Below are 19,694 nucleotides of genomic sequence, written 5' to 3' on the forward strand. Positions count from 1 at the left end.
TTCTGGGAACCAGAAATCCTCATCAACCCTTTTCCGTTTTTTTTCCCTTTAGATTTTGGTTCCCAGAATGCTTTGCATGTGGCTGTTATTTTAGTTTTATTCTGTAAAAGACTTAATGCCTTAATGTTAATGTTCATTTAACTTTGAACAAATAGTAAATAACACATTTAAATCTGTTACTGGCAAACAGTTGCCAATAATACTGAAATTTCTACAGACAGTAAAGGTATCAAATCTTGATAATTACAAAGGAAGAACATTTACCGCACTAATATTACATACATAAATGTTCTTTTATTCCTTATTAACAATGCACATGATCAGCACTAAATACGATACTGATGAGGGAATGATGAAAAAATTACAAACAGTCTGAATCCGTATTGAGCATCAAGGCATATAAAGTGCGAAAACGGAGTACATTTTACAACAGAACCAAAAAGCTTTAATTTGAGAAGATAAATACAAAAAAATGTTCAATGCTAAAACTAATATGCACATTAACATCTGTACTGTAACTCAACTAAACTTGAGTTATAAAAGAAAAGCTGAATGTCTTTTTGTGTGTTGCTTTTGATAAATAAAACCATTTAAAGTTTAAGATAATAATGTTTTAAACCAATGCAGAGTATGCAAAAATCAGATTAGCGGAAAAATCTGAATATCAGCATGTATTTTTGTACAGCAATTTACTTCTCAATAATTCATTATTTTTGAAATGGTCTGCATATAAAATTGCAACCCTGAATAAAAAGGTTTCATAATCATACAGTATAACATACAGAATGGACATGTTAATTTAGCTCATAACAGCATGGACATTATCATGTTTTGTAAACATTCAGACCGATTTATATATCCACAAAATTAATGTACACACATACCTTACAAAAGCAGCAGAATGATAAATCATACATAAACCATGAGCCTTTACACTCTTAAAAATAAAGGGGCTAAAAAGGGTTCTGTGGCAGGAAGGGTTTAAAGATGTTAAACGTCCTTTATAAAACCATACAGCACAACAAAGAACCTTTTAGGAATCTTAATTTTTAAAAGTGTATAATATTGACGCCAAATTCAATACCAATAAATAATGAATTTATTAATAAGCACCATATACAGAAGTAGGGTAAAACATAGCTTAGATAGCAATAAAAAAATGAGATGATTGCAATTTGGCATTTGGTGATTTTTAGCTGCTCATAAAATGCATTGGGATAAAACAAAGAACTGTAAAATAAGCATCTTATGGAGGGAGGCATGAGTTCAATGAAATTATAGTACATAATATAAAAAAGGGCTTTCTTCGTTATAACAGATGAAAGTGATAAATTAAATTCAGAAATGGTTTTAATAAACAGCTTTCATAACTCTGCGCGGATAAGGTTCAAAGAGCTCCTTGAAAACAACATACAAAGCTGCAATAATAAATTAATGTATTCATTTTCCGGATGCTTCATAGTTGTCTTCAGTCAGACTATGGGAAAAAATAATCAGGATTTGAAATGAAAATGTAAGAAGAAGACATTGAACATGTAGGGTACATTTGGTGCTATACATTATAATAACTTTCAAAATGATTTCAAAACATTTTAAAAGGTTAGCAACAGGTTATTTTTTGTGCATTCAAATGTGACTATTTATGAAAATATTTCAATTAAAGCTGACTTTGTATAACATATATAACTATTTATATTTGTTCGGAACCATATTAATATACACTAATGTATTTCATAATGTGCTAATTAGTGGTGCTTTAGCATCAGAGGTTTCTTAAATTCTCTCCTCCTAAGTGTTTACCTTTAGCATGTAAACTGTCCCGTCCCAATATAGCGACACATCAAATCATGCTGCTTGTTGCAGAAAGTTATGCCATGGTTTTTCTAAGTAAAGAAAGTAAATAATACAACAGACTATAATTTTAATTTGGGTCAGTAAGCAACCACCTAGCAACCACACTGAACACCCTAGCAACCTTATAGCAATGCTCCAACATTTTTATGTCTTGACTTTCCTTAACATTTGAATTCTATCAATAACTCAATGTATAAATATACACAAATTAAGAGCAAATAATTTTTCATTTTCACCACCAAACACCATGAAGAAAACAGATAGCTTTAAAGCAAGATTTGGCAAATCCACGTATCAAACTAGTGGATAAATTAAACACTATTGCTCAAGGCTTAAACATTGTATAAATATAACATTCTACTAACAAAATCCTGCTTCCATAATATACAAAGTGCCTCTACTGGCAAATGTTCGAGATGGTTTCGCTATTTGCAGTAAATAAAAAGACATTAGTGCTGATCAAAAACAATTCTTAGTTTTAAATGTATTTAAAATAACATGAAATTCTTATTTACAATTTACTGTCCACACTGCCATCTGCTTCCCATGGCTTTATCCTGGAGCACAATCTGTATATAATGGAGAGGAGAACCTGAAAGCGACAGCATTTCATTCACAACGCAGAAACACACGTGCAACATATAAAGGGTATTCACCAGAAATTTTTGTTCTTATCCTCCAAACTTATTCTCCGAATTCCTGGTGTCTGTATAAATTTTCCAGTCTTGCAAAAACATTGTGGCTCATTTAAAAGACGCTGATCACAGTCCGTCACTGCCAAACCCCCCCCCCCCCCCAATTGTAGCTCAAAACATCTGAGATGGTCCCACAACCAAAACTGTGAGAAAATCCTGAGGAACAAAGGACTCCTTCATCCTTTAATGTATTTTCATAATGACGTATGACACGTGTCATCTTTTTGAGGTCTGCAAAGTCACATGACCGTTTCCCTTTCTTCCTCTACAACCGGGGTCGTTTTTTCTTCGTGAAAGTCCTTCGAAGGTTCTTCCTCCTGTATATGAAGCTCCTGACCCGAGGACGGAATTGAATTCTCGGAGACGGAGCCGTTTTTCACGTAACCCGGAAGGTTCCGATGGCCGTTGATGGTGACGGGCCCCAGGCGGGTGGTGTGGTGCAGGGCCAGGGGGCCCCGTGCGGTCACGTTAGTGACGCTGGTGTGGGACACCATGGGTCCATAGCTGTACGTGTTACTGCCGCTACGAGCTTTTCTTTTAAAGTCCAAAGCAAGTGTCCTCCTGCTCCATGACTTCTTGATTTCTGCCTGGACCTAAAGAGCAGTACATGTGAATGATTTACAGTAATTTCTTCAAATACTAGGAATGCTACTACTGACCTGTTGGTAATAAATAATAATGAAAAACATAGAAGCTCATACTGTAATTGATGTCTTACCTCTCCATTGCAGAAGCAGTATATAATTGCAACAAAAAATCCCTGTAAAAGAGAGTGTGAATTTTAATAGGAATATCACATAAGATTTTCACTGCCCACTGTATGCAGATTTTCTGTATAATTTGAATGCATGAATATACAAAATGTGTATGGCTGTGTGTAAATACAAATACTAAATAAATAATGTATTTATTTTGACATGTAGGGGTCATGTAACAAATGCAATGAGGTCTTGAGACAATAACAGTGGAACGCTGTTTGTCAAACCATTTATAAGGTCTACAGAATATAAACAACAGAAGTTCAGTGCTGTACAGCCAAAACAATACATATATGACATTTTAAAATGAGAAAGAATTCAATTCAACAAGGAATTGGTAAGTAAAAAATAATACTGGTATGGTTGTAGAAGATTTTTAATAAACTAAAAAACCAAGTCTATGCACTACAAGTTCACGCAAAGCTTTATAAACAACAGTACAACATTTGAATCAATGCTAGCCAATGCAATAAGGCCACTAAAGATGTGATGTGATCTCTTCAAGATGTCTTTATTAGCTCCTGTATCCTAAAGTCACCGCAGACATCAGAAGCCTCCAATATAATAGAAGCACATTAATCTTACTGTAATATAATTGCATACAAAATAGCATACTGGCGTAGACCGTGACAGTAGGTGGGTCAGTGACAAAAACGGTTTGGCAAGATGAGAAATTCTAAAATATTTTCTCAAAACTCGTTTTAAAAGCACGTATCAGGTTTATTTCAATATACATAGTGTAATTATGCTAATTGTATTCAATAAAAAAATTACATTTGCACCATTTTATGAAAGTTAAAGGTGCAGTGTGTAATTTTTAAAAGGATCTCTTGACAAAAATGCAAAATAAAATACAAAACTATATTATCAGGGGTGTATAAAGACCTTTTTATAATGAACCGTTATGTTTTTAGTACCTTAGAAAGAGAATTTTTTATCTGCATACACCAAGGGTCCCCTTTTTCGTGGAAGTAGCCATTTTGTGCCGCCATTTTTCTACAGAAGCCCTTAACGGACAAACTTTTTAAGTTGTCTCCTTCGATGACATGTTTTTCCGGTGGCGGCTACCGTAGCTTCTCTATGCATTTCAAATGCGAGGGGTGAGTAGTTGACTGAGCCGTTGGTTGCAGTTCACAACCTCACCACTAGATGCCACTAAAATTTACAAACTGCACCTTTAAGACTGAATGGACCTGAAAAGTCAAATGGTCAATTGCGCCAAAGAATGAAAAATATAAAATATTTTATCCACCTTGATGGCATGTATTATTATTTTTTTAAATAATTTTATTAGTTATTTCTAAATGTACATTTTAATGCGTTTTTGTAATATTTGTCCTGACATATGCTGAAAACAGCTCTTTGAAAAATGATGTAAAAATGTTTGTAAAAAAGGATATTACACTAAACTAGATGATTATATTTTATTCCACATTTTTTGTGAATATTTTTATATTTTCATTTTTAAAAAAAAGTTGCACAAATTGAAACGACCGGTTACACCACATTGACATTTTTGTAATTATCCCCACACTGTAAAACATACTTTGCTGCCTTAAATTTTTTTGTTGAATCAACTCGGATTTACAAGTCATTTCAACTTACTATTATTTATCTTGATTAGAGATGAGTTGTTATAACTACAGGTGAGTTGTTATAACTTATAAAATTAAGTTGACTTTTCTCAACTATATTTTATAAGTTGTGACAAATCATTTCTGTTGACATGACTTGTGAATCTAAGTTGATTTAACAAAAAATTTTAAGGCAGCAAAGTTTTTTTTACAGTGCAAAATATTCTTTCAAAATTAAATAAAAACAGAAATTTTAGACTTGCTCCAAAAAAAAGAGAATGTATGCAAGTAATCCGCAAATTTATTTTGAAATTTTAACCCTTTCACATTTAATTGAACCATACGGGCACAAAATAATTAACCCTTGTGTGGTGTTCGGGTCTGTGGGACCCGTTTTTAATGTTTACCAAAAGAAAAATTATGCAATTAATTGTTGTTTCAACCTCAGATTCATTGGCCTTGGCTCATTTTCTATAAAGAACATAAAAATAATCAACTTTATAATGACTGAACACCGTACAACCCCCTACACATTTATATTACATATGTGGTGTTCGGGTCCACTGGACCCGGGGGTAATAAGAGTGTAAAAATTGAATGTGCTATGTAACTTTACTCTGTTTTTCTCTTATCTGGGACTCCTGTGAGTGCATGAGTGTGTTTGTATATATGTCTGTACATATGTGATGGATGGATGTCAGAGTTTTGTCCTTCTGCACTTGCTGTGACAGCGCAAGGATACAACATGTTATATATCAAGCATGAACACTTGTCTGCCCCCACTGTCCCAAAAACTTTACCTTCTGTCTAACAGGAACCATTCTGCATTTTACCATTATATCCCTTACAAAAAATAACCATGGTTGTATTATAGTAAAAGTGTAGTAATCATGGTAAATTGGTGTATTGATTACCATTTGTAAAACCATGAGTTTACCACAAAACCTATGGTGTGTGTGTTTGTGTGTGTATGAGTGTGTGAGAGAGAGTGAGAAATAGAGAAAGTATAATTTCATATCCAAGCATTTCCATCATTTTAGGTTGTAGCCAATAGCAACACATTGTACTGCAGTGTGTGTGTGGACATAACATGGACAGGAAGACACAGTATATGTCTATAAAATGCAAGAAATGCACATGCAACACAGCTACACAGTAAAAATCTGCTTCTTATGTGTTGTGCAGGCTGTCATGAACAGATTATGTGTTCGATGTGGATGATGTGTTATGATACCGCATCTTTTCAGATGGGGCTTGTGCTGTGTAGACAGACACAAATGTGTACAATTTCAAACTAAGTTCAAATAATTAAATGTCAAAGTGATGAAAAACTTATTTGAGATGAAAAAGTGCTGAAAATACTTATTTTAGAAAAACATCTGGAGGAGAATAGAATTTTCTTCTCTTATTTCATATTATCCCAAAAACGAATAGCACTTTAATCTATAAATAGTCCTCCACCAGTGGTAAATGACAAACATTAACCAAAAATTCTGTCTATATTACTTGCAATAAGGCTAAAGTAATCATCTGTAAACAATATTACATAAATTTGTATGACTGCATTGGTTTAAAGATACGAATAATACAGCGGGTCCACTAGACCCACAAACATTGTCTAAGTAACAGAAATATGAACACCACACGAGGGTTAACGTCACGTCATTGACCCAGGTACTAAATTAGATTAAATACCTACTTATCGACCTGTACAACAGTTTGTACTATATAGTATGAATGAATTTGTATGTACTACATCCACTATGCAGTCATTACCTGGAATGGCATTGAACAAGCGCAATTAAACCACAAGGGACAGCTGTTTATTATATGTATTTGCATTTGAATGGAGCCACCTTAACGCTTTCGGACACTTTTGAATAAAACAACGCCCCCTTCTTCTTCTTCGGTGGTTAATTCCTCACACGGGGGGCCCACAGGATAGTAAAGTTCGGGATCTTGCTTAAGTAGTAGGTCATCTCCTTTTCACCAACTGTTTTTCGAATGCTTTGAATTCGGACAGACTAATTGCTTGCCTGGTAGGTGGAAGTACATTGTAGGGGGCTTCGGATGCAGCGTATAACTACTATAACCATTTTAAAAGCCTTCTGTTTTTTTTTTCCCAGTGTAGAAAGTAGGCATATATGCGAATGGATCTTATTTCAGAATATGTTGGTGACTCAACACTTTATGTCTTTATATACAGTGTAAGTTTAATAGAGTTACCTGGAATGAGTTAAATAGCATCTCATAATGCATCTGGATTTGCCACGGTACCCCGGAAACCTCTGTATAGGGCATCGCCATAAACACTATGTAGTGAACCCCAAACAATGGCATCAAGACTAGGGTGGATTTTAACAACTTTCTGTGGAGGACAAAAAGAAACCAAGACAAATTATTTTGCAATGTCTCTTTTAATTAAGTGTTTGATATTAAAAGATATTTGGAAGTTGGTATACCTGTACTGTTGTCTCGTGTCACATCTCCCTGCATTAGTTTCTCTGAGTTTTGTTGCCAAAACTCTTATAATATTCAGGAATAACAAAAAATTTACCTTGGGGAAAAGGTTAAAACAGACATTTAATGGACGACAAATGAGAAACTGATATTTGCACAAAAATAACTAAAAAATAACACTTAAACATAACAAGACAGTAATCTCTTTTCATTCTTTACTCAAAATCTCATAAATGTAATTTGAACTTACAACAATTGCTGTGAGAATAGGGATTTGCACGATCCATTTTAAGTTCCCTGCACTTAAATCCCAGCACCTGTTGGCCATAAACCAAATCAGTTACTTTAACAAACCAATTCAGATTCTGTTTATTTTCAGCAAATACTCCAAAAATCCATGTTTTATTTCATAAGTCCGTTGCAAACATCAAATCATCCGTGCGTATAAAAGAATAACATTTAATTTGAACATTTACCCATAACATTTTTTGTAAAATCAATATTTTCCATCAAAATGGAAACACTTTAGTAATGGCACACAGTGTCTAGGACTTACTCGGTGTCTGCAAGTGTGGCCCTGACGCTGGCCCAGATGGTCACAAACACCGCAGGAACACCTGTTTAGTAAGAAAATCATGTGACTTTTTAAAGGTTGCGTTCAGAAGAACATGTGAGGTCATCAGTTGTGTCTGGTGCTTCTTAGGAAGTTTAAAGAAGAAAATGTTGCCTAAAAACTGCTACTTTATCTCTTAGCAGCCTGAGTGCTCAATTATATTTTGATTTATGTTTGACATTTGAGTTTTTTTCTTACTGTCATAGAAGAAATAAAAAACACAAATGAGACATTCGTTGGCATACACAACAGAGCTGTCAAATTCATGCAAAGTAAGATAATGTGGAGGAATTTGATTTGAAGTTTTATGTAAAAATAAACTTTCCAGTTCCAATTTTTTATTACAGAATTGGTCTCAAACTGTGCTCAGAATTAATCTCCAAATAATGGATTTAAACATGGGTAACATGGGAAGCCGCACAGGGGATTTAGCATAGGCGCCCGGAAAAAAACGAAATGCGCAACCGGGATTGTAAAGATGTACTTTTACATATTTTTAATCTAGTAAAAGATTACGACCAAAAAAGGTCTAGCCTAAGAAATCAGGTGCACAGGTTAGAAAGAGGAAGAGAAGAAACATGCCAAAACCAAATCCAGCTACAGTAGCTTACTTTACAATGGGCCTATAATTTATCATATAAATATTTTAATGTGTATTGGCTGCAACAAAAATTACAACCGCACTAATCTGGTTGTAGTTTAAGGAAAAGAAACAGTATCCTCATGCACATCCAAATCAATAGGCTTTATGCCTAGCTGCACTACTTCCTGAACTTCAGCCAGCTCCTTGTTTCCTGTCTGCCATTATTGGACAAACTGATTAATCCAGGTGTGTCTGATTATTGTTGTTGTGACTACTGAGGTCAGGCACACCTGGATTAATCAGTTTGTCCAATAATGGCAGACAGGAAACAAGGAGCTGGCTGAAGTTCAGGAAGTAGTGCAGCTGGGCATCCCCCACTTCCCGCGCCCATGTACACTCGTAGTTACAGAGCAAAGAGTGCAATTATTTTATTGCAGATTTATCACCATCATTTTGTGTTTTTTACTCAGTTTTATCAAGGGGTATCTATCTAAACTTGTGTTTTGAAAGCAGTTCTGCTTACCGGAGGCACTACACTCACTTCTCCCTCGTCTCTCTCCCTCTCCTCACTGACACTTTGCGTGCTGGTGCTGCCAGTGTCACCGCCGCCACCATCATCATCAGCAGCAGCAGCGGCGACGCGAATTGAATGCCCTGCTGCCGCAGAAAACAATTGTGTTTTTTTTACACATTTTGCAGCATCTGCCTGAAGAGCCTGCTTCTTTTGGTCACACAGTTTTTCTGCGCCTCCCTTGCGTTTTTTCTCCATCTCTCTCTCTCTATTTTGACATGTGAACTGACCGATGATGCACGCTTGCTTGCACAGAGACCAAAGCGGTGATTGGGCCAGCTTAATGTCATTAAAAAAAACCAATGGGCTGCTGCTTAAATGTCAGTGGGCCGCGGTCTGTCTATAAAAAAAGACGCTAAAACTGGGCTGCTCAGACAAAAATAGTATGAGATGTATCGGCCCAAAAAGTACGCCGGCCCACCGGGAAACTGTCGGTGTGCCAGATGGCCAGTCCGCCCCTGGCCGCACTGCCTTTTTTGGTTACTTTGGGGACGGATAAACAGCACGCATAACGCTCACTGCCTATTGAAGATCATTCAGAAAAGGCACCTACCACTGCCATAAACGTGATGAGTGTGATCGGCCCCTTAGACCTTATTTAATTCATCTACAGGCTCTTAACCAGAACACCTCAGTGGCCCTGCTATCATAAGAATGAACCCTTTTAGGTGCTTATTGTTGTGAATTAATTATAAGTGTTGTAAAAATGGGGGGTTCGCCCAGGGCGCCACACAAGCTAGAACCGCCACTGCCATACAGCATTGTTTTCAGCAGCCATTGAGTACAGCAATTGTAACAAAGCCCTGCGGCTTCGGTCTAAAGCTTCATTAAGATGAATAAACTCTACGACATCCACATTGTATGCGCTGTGCACGTCCAATAATTACGCACAGTGTGTACAATGCAGGAGCCGTAGAGTCCAGAGTACTTTCACAAACATGCCTGTTGGTCTCCAGCAGATTTAACATATGCTAATCTCTGCTGGAGGCAATTAGCAATACCTCGTAGTAACTGCGAAGGGTTTGTAAGAAAGTCGTATTGACTAAGCGACTGATTAATTGAACAATCTTTCAAACGCACCCAAAAAGACATCGATAGAAAATCGTAATTAAATCCCTTTAATATAATTTAGTCTCTGTAGCCAGTAGCTGAAGAACGATTTTTGTAGTGTGAAGTATTTAAGAAGATTGTTTACTCACCCCAACCAATCAAAGTGAAACCCCAGAGGTACTTCCTGTCTGAGAAGAAGGTCATGAAAATAAGGCTGTGGAGGTACAGGCCTTCCACCAGGATCCAATAATAATTAGTCGCCAGGAAGTACAAAAAGAGGGTGACAGCCACCTTGCAACCAATCTGGAGGGAAGATTGAAAATCAATTGGGCATCCATCTCACTTTCATTTACTTCTGATGTATGAAAGAAATTGCATTTTCTTCTAAAGAAAACGTGAGTGCTGACCGCCCAAGCAAAACACGCCACCACAAATCTGGGTTTTTTGAGAGGTTTGAACCATGTTTTTCAATATAACTAGGATATAACATCAAGGGACAGTTTCACGGACAGGGTTTATACCAGTCCCAGGCTAAAATGCAGGATTGAGCTGCCTCAGTTTAAAAACATCTTGCACTGACATATCTGAAAATATCAGTGCCACTGTTGTGTCTCAAGATGCATGTATTTATTTGTAAGCCATGTTTGTATAAACTTCTTAAATGTCCTCATATTACTAAGGGCTAGTCCAGGATTAATTCAAACCCTGTCCGGGAAACCGCTCCGAATATTATTTACTGTTAAATGGAATTAAAGGCGGGGTGCATGATCTTTGAAAGCCAATGTTGACATTTGAAATCCCCTAACAAACACGTCCCTACACCAATAGAATCTGGACCTTCTTTTGATAGACCCGTCCCACACATATGCAACCCTGGCAAGGATTTTGATTAGTAGACACGCCCCTTACTGCTGATTGGCTACAAGTGTGTTTTGGTAGTCGGCCTGACTCCCTTTTCCAAAGTGTTTTTCAAACATTGTGCACTCCGCCTTTAAGTATGTCAACCAGTAATCAATCTGTTTATATAACTATACACTTATATCTCTGCAAGGTTATCAGTGGGCAGGGCTGCTTAACGTTTCATACACAGAGTTATGCATAAGCTATTTTGAGAAGGTTATTATTATAAGGTCATTATTTAATCATATAAGGTTATTATTTAATCATAGACCTGACCACATACTGTAATACAACTTATTACACAATGCTTGATTCTGATTGGCCAGTTGCGACATTTGCAGGTTTGTAATTCCCAGAAGTGAACATGGTAACTGCTTCAACTCATTTTGACAGGTACAGTTTGATATTACACAAAATTAAATATAAATATGTATTTTAATACCATATATGACATTACATTAACAAATGATTAAATCAAACCAAATGTTCATTCTTGTCTCATCTTAAAACCGAAAATAAACGGGTTTTCCTTGTGGAAGGTCTGCTTTCATAAAAATGAGCAAATAAAATATTTCAAATCAATATTTAATGTTCCTTACCTTACTTATGAGGCAAACAGCCATGTAATAAGCGGGACAATGTACAGGCAGCCGGTTGTTATTGCGAAATAAGCCCCTTCAGTGTGACACAAGACCCTCTGCTTGAAGTTTTGTCCTGGTCATACTTTCGGGGCTTATTTTTGCAATAACAACCGGCTGCCTATTCTCCCTTACATATAAACCAATTCATGTTCATTGTGATATACTGTTATCACTATAATAATTCATAATGTGATATAAGATTGTGGTCATGTCGCCCACTTCTTAGATCCTCTCTACTGAAATGTTCTGCCAACTGTAAATCAAATAGCGCAGTGTATAATTCAGGTCACATAGTTTAATTAAAAACCATTCGTTTCTTGGTTACAAAAGCATGCAGGAAATACTGCAGACTATTTGTGACATGACGCAACAAATCACTTTGAATGATAATGATGTTCCTGTATAATACTATAGCAACCACACAGTAAGGAAACCCAATTGATGTGGTGCAGTTACTGACCATACAGTGTAAAACTCGAGTATTCAAAACTTTTTTTAACTTATTGCACCAACATTTTTAAGTTAATAAATTTTTTTAAGTACAAAATATTTATAAATGACAATTAATCCAAACTTAAGGTTTACATTTGACTGTATTATTAAAGTACACTATACTTAAAACTACCGTTTACCATTTAATTTTGTTCACAAGTCACAGAAACAGATTATGTGACTCATGAAATTAAAACCAGTGTAAGTGTAAACAGACTGAGCTTGATGCTGATTTTCACACAGTTATTGTCTATGATAAAACAGCATAACACATATCCTGATAACCACAAAACTAAAAAATAGCTAACTCTTCTAAATCTCCAACTATACGGAGTCTTTCCGGAAAACCTACCCATAAAACCTGACTTAAAAAAAGGCTCTCATAATGCAGGCTCATTCAAAGCATGGTGGGAACTGGCAATCCTCCTCAACCAGTCGTGTTGATTTAATTTAAAACTGAAGTCAATTTGCAGTGCCAGAATCTTTCTTAGCCATAAAACTCATCACAACCACAAAAAGTTTGCAATTATTTGCAGTGTTTATCAAAATAAGACTGTGGTATTAAAATTACTCTGTTTGGAAGTAATAAATACATTTTTTAAAGCTCTTGACTCATTTTATATGAGTTTGTGGAATTTTAAAGGGGAGATATCATGAAAAACTTTTTCATAACTTTTTTTAATGCTTATGTGCTATAATTGGGTCCTCGGTGCTTCTATCAAACTAGAACATGTGAAAAAGATCAACCCAGTAACCTGCAAACATAGAAAAAACAGGTCATTGAAATTTGGCTGCCTTTGTGATGTCAGAAGGGGATAATACCACCCCTTAAAGGATTAGTCCATTTTCTTAAAAAGATCCAGATAATTTACTCACCACCATGTCATCCAAAATGCTGATGTCTTTTTTTTGTTCAGTCGAGAAGAAATTATGTTTTTGAGGAAATCCATTCCAGGATTTTTTTCATTTTAATGGACTTTAATGGACCCCAACACTTAACAGTTTTAATGCAGTTTTAAATTGCAGTTTCAAAACGATCCCAAACGAGGCATAAGGGTCTTATCTAGCGAAACGATTGTCATTTTTGGCAAGAAAAAAAAGCACATTTAATCCACAACTTCTCTTCTTCTTCCAGTCCTCTGACGCACCAGTGCGACCTCACGTAATACGTCATCACATCAAGAGGTCATAGATGACGTATCGAAACTACGCCCCAGTATTTACAAGTGTGGAGAAAGAGGACCGTTCCAACATTGTTGTATATCTAATGATACTAATTAATGTCTTTGTGTCAGTTTGTTGTTTAAAATGGTTCGCAAATGCTGGTCACACAGCCGGAGGAAGAAGAGAAGTTGTGGTTTAAAAGTGCATATTTTTATTTTTCTTGCCAAAAATGACAATCTTTTCACTAGATAAGACCCTTATGCCTCGTTTGAGATCGTTTAAAGTCCTTTGAAACTCCATAGAAACTGCAATTTTAAACTGCATTAAAACTGTTAAGTGTTGGGGTCCATTAAAGTCCATTAAAATGAGAAAAATGCTGGAAAGGATTTCCTCAAAAAACATAAATTCTTTTCGACTGAACAAAGAAAGACATCAACATTTTGGATGACATGGTGGTATGTAAATTATCTGGATTTTTTTTAAGTGGACTAATTAATAATGGACTAATCCTTTAATCTGCACTATCCAACCACGGCACTGCCATTTAGTGCAGAGATCAGCTCATTTGCATTTAAAAGGACACACCTAAAAACGGCACATTTTTGCTCACACCTAGAAAGTGGCAATTTTAACATGTTATGATAAATTATCTGTATGATATTTTATGCTAGAACTTCACATATGTACTCTGGGAACATCAAAGATTTATTTGACATCTTAAAAAAGTTTTGCGAAATGTCCCCTTTAAATTTGTCCATTGTACTGTTCATGTTTACAGTGTACCTAGATGTGAGTGCATGTGTGAACTTACAAACTGGGATTTGTTGGCAGGAGGAGCTTCGGTAATGGACTTGAGATCTTCCACTGTGATGCGTTCCATCTCTTCCAGCGCTGCACCCGAATACAAAACCACATCCTTCACGAAGATGCTAATGGCTCTCAGCATGAATGACACAAACAGGTGCATGTGGATGTAGTTCCTGGTGCAGTGCAGCCGGCTAAAAGCAGAAAGAAAGAAAGCAAAGAGGGATCACATGATGATGAGTTAAAAACAGGTGTAATTATGGTACGTAAGTAGTTTAAAACAGCGTGGTTTATAAAGACATGTCATTGAACAGCCATATAATAGCAGACGTGTGTGTTTCTCTTGCTTTCCAATGCTAGAACAACAATACTAGTGTTAAATTAGAGCCAGATGAGCCTGTCGCTGACTGTAACACATTCTTCTTATTTAAAGAGTTCGGAAAGCCCAAATGTTGAAAATGCAGGGCTTGAAAAGTGAGCTATAAAAACAAAATTGCAAACATGTGGTACCCAAATTCCCCTCAGCTTGTCTACACTTTCTCAAACTGGCCTGACCGGAGTGAGTCTATTAGAAAGAAGCCCCTGCGGATTTATGTTCAGATCTTCTCAAATGGCAGTTTATTTGTTTATGTTCGGATTGGCTGTTATTTGGCAATGATGTCAACAGCCACGTTTGTCTCCTAAATGATGCTGTCATGATGTCTAACAAAGGTTCCCGCTAAATAAAAAACAGTTTCCATCCAATACAATAGCACGAGGCCAATTCACATGTCGATCAGTTCGTGCTGCAATTTTGTAAACTGTCTCCACTGGACAGATGATCACTGAAAATTGTTCTCAAAGCTCAGTGATCATTTTTAGATCCAAGTGACATAAAAATTGACTATTTTCTCTCCCGGTCTCTTACAAACGTTTGTCTTACATCATCAAAATGTCATTTGTGATCAAAATATAATCTGTTCCCACTTTTTGAAGCCTATTTCCTATTTGTCTGACATCATATTGGCCCCCAAAATGGATGCAATAGCCAAACGTTATTTAGGAATAGCAGTAAGCAACCTTTCTAAAATTGCGTTGGAATTACACTCTTGAAAATCAAGATGTTAAATGATGCCATAGAAGAACCATTTTGGGCTGTATGGTTTCATAAAAAAACATTCCCGTATTTTTGGGACTATAAAGCACTATTCGGACGGGCTTAGTTTTCCAAACAACGTTTGAGTTTCAACGTGTCCCCCAGGACGTCTGTGATTTTATGTACCGATTCGGACGGGATTAAAATGATGCAGGCTATTCCAGAGATGGGAGTGTCTGTTTCATGCATTTGGGCGTTGCAGAAGAGCACGTGCTCTGGATACACGTGTTTGTAATGTTTAATATTTTGCTTTAAATGTAAAATTATGACAGAACATGTAATTTATTAATTTAATTTTAACAAATCAAAATAAAATATATAAATCCTAATAAAGTAACGTTAGCCTACGTGTTTTATATAACTGTTTGCTTATAATAAACCCAAAGAAATGAAGAAATAATGATTGATAACAATTTATTATCTTTATTAATTAACATTACCATTCCGGAGTTGAACAACTTTGAACGGAGTTTCTTATAACGTTAATGATATTACAGTGGCCAGTCTTAAAGGCGCTCTAAGCGAATATGCGAGACGTTAGTTTGTGTTGATGTTTGAATTTTTTTCAAACAGACGGAGCGTAGCTAACTCCTCCCTCTCCCTTCCATGCTTTCATGAATGCGCCCAACCCCCGCCCCCAAATCCTTCTTGTCGTTTATTGGCTGGAACACTTTGTTTTGTGTCGTGGTGCTAGGTTTGGCCATTGTGTTGTTATTGCTGTTTGTGGAGCCTGGGCTGTCTACAGAGATCGCGTTTTTTTACAGTTTGATCAGCGGTCAGGTAGCACGCAGATAGTGAGGAGATGTTTGCTGTATGTAACAAAAAATGTTTTATGGTCTAAAACGTGTCAATTCGCTTAGAGCACCTTTAACAGTGTTTGATATTCAGCTCGTCTTGATTTAATTATTTTATTTTGCCGAATGCGAAAAAACATGGGAAACATACAATAAACACGCATTAGTACAACATGGGAAACATACAATAAACACGCATTAGTACAGTAAGACCTTACGGCAGATCACGTTGGCCAAAACACGAAATGAACCGCGTTTTCAAAAGATATTGCGGGCAAACACAGACATTTGCATCCGGACGGGATAAAATTTCTCAGAGGACCTCTGAGTTCGGCGAAAAACATTCGGTAAATTGCTCTGAAATTCTTACGGAGGTCGTCAGAGAAAAACACAGACATGCCCGATTCGGACGGGATTAAAAACACAGAGGACCTCTGAGAAGCACGGTTTTCTCAGAGGTCCCCCTGTAAAACTAATCCCGTCCGAATAGGGCTTAAGTCACACTTTTTTCATTGTTTGGCTGGTCCTGTGAATTAATTTTGACACATATGAACCAAAAGACAACATTACCATCTAGAGACGCAAGAGTCTGCTATATACTGCTCCTGTATTTATGAAATTCAATGAATTCAGTGATGAGGAATGACAAGCCTGCCAACTTGATGTGTTCTGGCTTTTTCTGTTCATATAGCCTATTCAGCAAACCAGGTATGTTCAGTACTATTGTGTATCCTGTAAGGGTGTCACGATTTCGATTTTAAATCGAAATCGGTCGAAATTAAGTCACAACCTCGAACTTCGAAATAAAAAATGGGATCGTCAATGCTGCCACTCCCCCATGTCACGTCCAGCCGGCTTGTCCAATAAACCTCTTAGAGGTGCCTTTAAAAACATCGGTCCAGCAGAACGTGATTTATATTTTAAACACGAGGGATGTATTGCTACAACTCCTTGTAATGCATATCATAAACAGGATTACTACCTAGTGATCTGCCTTTGAACAGAGCCCAGCTCTCTGCACGTGCGCAAGAGAGCCGCCAAGATGAAGCGGGTTATATTTTAAACAAAAGGGATAGTTTGCCTCAGCTCGCATGAAATGCATAAAACTGAACAAATACCTAAGGATTACTACTTTAGTTTATGTTTAGACTAGCGATAGCGCGTGCACGTGAGACAGAGAGAAGCGCAGCTGCTTATGACGCACCGATTTTATTTCAGATGCTAGGAGGAGTCCAAGATGCGCGCATTAAGTCCATATGCATGCAAGAAGGAATCCTCTCTCTACAAGCTCTCTCGCGTAAAGTGAAGCCCACAAACCCCCATGCGAGGAAAAGCACGCAATGTGCATGTTAATGTGAAACTATAATAATAATAATAATAATAATAATAATAATAATAATAATAATAAAGTCATATAATTTTTTGTCTTTCAAAAAAAAAAAATCGAGAATCGAATCGAACCATGGTCTTAGAATCGAAAATGTAACCGAATCGAGGATTTGGAGAACCGTGACACCTCTAGTATCGTGTTTGTATTGCGTTAACGTATGGACACCTATTCAGCCTGCTGTTCTGTGTGCTTTTGTTTAGTTGAATAACTTGCCTTTTCAGATTAATTCCAGCCATGTTACATCAGCAAAATCCTTGATTATTACGCCTGAATGAGAGTTCCTAGCCATATCTGCCTAGAAAATCGCAACTTTTAATTTTATGTTGATCTTATTACACAATGTAACTACAGAAGAGTCAAGTTTTAAATAGGAAAAATATTGCAACTCTTTGGTTATTTTTAGCGCGATGCTAATAGTCTAATCAGATTAAATGTATTGTGCCAAGCTATGCTAAAAGTGCTAGCGCCAGACCCGGAGATCAGCTGAATGGATTCCAAAACAGTAAGAATCAAATGTTTAACTCTAGGGGAGATGAAAAATGGGCATATTTTCAAAAAAAGTGGAAAGTCACTTTAAATTGTTTAACATAATTTGAATGTTAGCATTTGCAAGCCTTTGAAACACGTGCAAGTGATAAACTTTCCCTTCTTTAATTTTGCGAGCCGAACCACACAGATCATGATCCATACAGATCAAGGATCAACTGCGTCCATCACACCATTATTTACAGTACATTAAAAAAATTTGAATGATGAAGAAAAGTAGATTCACCATTGCAAACATTATGGTGATGAAAATGCTCCACAGCTTTCTGTCCTTGAAAGAAGTGAAAGTAAAAGAAGAAAAGACGATGGTCTGTGTGCAAACGCTGTCTATTGCCTTTGTGTAATGGTTTGTAGTGGAGAGTCCTGTCTCAATATTTTCACGCTCATTCGCCATTTACGCGGACCCTCCTGATGAAAAAAAATGACGTCATGTGGACAGCGCGTGTACGTGGACGGCCCTAGTATACCTTCGGCTTTATGTAGGCTACTACCAAACATTTTAAATAACTGAATTGATTTTTAACATGGGAACCTTTATTTTAAGCAAGTTTAATTTAATACATTTTTATTATTAGCCTATTAATGCAAAATTCAAACAATATTTGGAGGACACCCAGTTATACCACCACAGACCCCCTGTTCTATGAAGACCTATGCTTTACTGCTTGCTGTAAAGACTCTTTTGTAGCACCTTTATTGTTTACTGTTAATGTACATAACAGTTTAAAGTAGGTACTAGCATTGATTTCTAGGGAGTTAAAGTCTTCCACAACTTACGTTGTTTTCAGGTCTGGCTTCATTGTGAAAGAACACTGCCAATTCATCAAGAAATCAATACTCAATAAATAAGTGGTTAAGCTGTCACAGCAGTTGTAGCATTTGGGTTTTCTGTTGCCGCATCTAATCTTGCAAACATAGATTTGAGCCGAGATTCATTACAAAGAATTGATTCAGACAGAGCAGGTTTGCCAATATGTAGTACCTGTAGCACATATCAACAAACTTCATGGGGTCTGTCCTGGGTGCTTTTTATACAATACTGTAAGCTATTATGTGCAAAGATGTTTACAAGCATTTTTTCTGTTGGTCAGCACTATTTATTAATGTACTTGTCTTGTGGTGTATTATATTGGTGTCTTTTGTCTGGCACTGTTTGCACTACTAGGTTCCACACATGCACTTTACAGTACCGTATGTGGCCATCCAGTTACTAAGTGATGTTGTACGGAATACTGTTTTCGGGTCCAAACCTCCACTCATTCCAATAGAGAATATTATTTAAACAGCCGAGTATGAGCACTATTACTTCATATCACACATTTAAGCAAATTTTTATAAACTCGCGTGTAAACTGCAGTCTCAGGCTCACGTTATCCGCTTGTTAAGTCATGATGTAAGGAATACCGTTTCCAGCTCCAAGCCACCACATATAAACAGCCATTTCTTTGAGCACTATTTATTTTATAGCAAACATTTAAGCTATGAATCTTAGGCTCCCAGAATCAAAGACAGCAATATATTAATAATTCATAAAATATCCACATCCATAAATCCTTTTCTGGCCATCTCGAATTTTGTTACAAGATTAAAATTAGGATCGGGTGTTTTTGTTAGTTTTTTATTATGATATGAGTGTATTATAGCCGTGATTTTTTGTTATTTCTCTATGA

At 36.5% G+C, this 19,694-nt stretch overlaps 1 protein-coding gene across 1 annotated transcript in view; it reads right to left on the reverse strand.

The window, feature by feature from the left end:
* Positions 1–303: 303 nt before the first annotated feature.
* Positions 304–19,694, reverse strand: part of pth1r (parathyroid hormone 1 receptor) — a 98,584-nt gene continuing 79,193 nt past the window's right edge. The window contains exons 6-13 of the mRNA XM_065267865.2: positions 14,167–14,353; positions 10,308–10,461; positions 7,898–7,958; positions 7,592–7,658; positions 7,344–7,438; positions 7,108–7,249; positions 3,268–3,309; positions 304–3,142 (exon numbers count right to left, since the gene is read on the reverse strand). Coding sequence (XP_065123937.1) covers positions 2,789–3,142; positions 3,268–3,309; positions 7,108–7,249; positions 7,344–7,438; positions 7,592–7,658; positions 7,898–7,958; positions 10,308–10,461; positions 14,167–14,353 — 1,102 coding nt within the window. The 3' untranslated portion in view covers positions 304–2,788. The remainder of the gene's footprint in view (positions 3,143–3,267; positions 3,310–7,107; positions 7,250–7,343; positions 7,439–7,591; positions 7,659–7,897; positions 7,959–10,307; positions 10,462–14,166; positions 14,354–19,694) is intronic.

Source organism: Paramisgurnus dabryanus, chromosome 6 (assembly GCF_030506205.2).
Source record: "Paramisgurnus dabryanus chromosome 6, PD_genome_1.1, whole genome shotgun sequence".
In the NCBI taxonomy this organism is placed as follows: Eukaryota; Metazoa; Chordata; class Actinopteri; order Cypriniformes; family Cobitidae; genus Paramisgurnus; species Paramisgurnus dabryanus.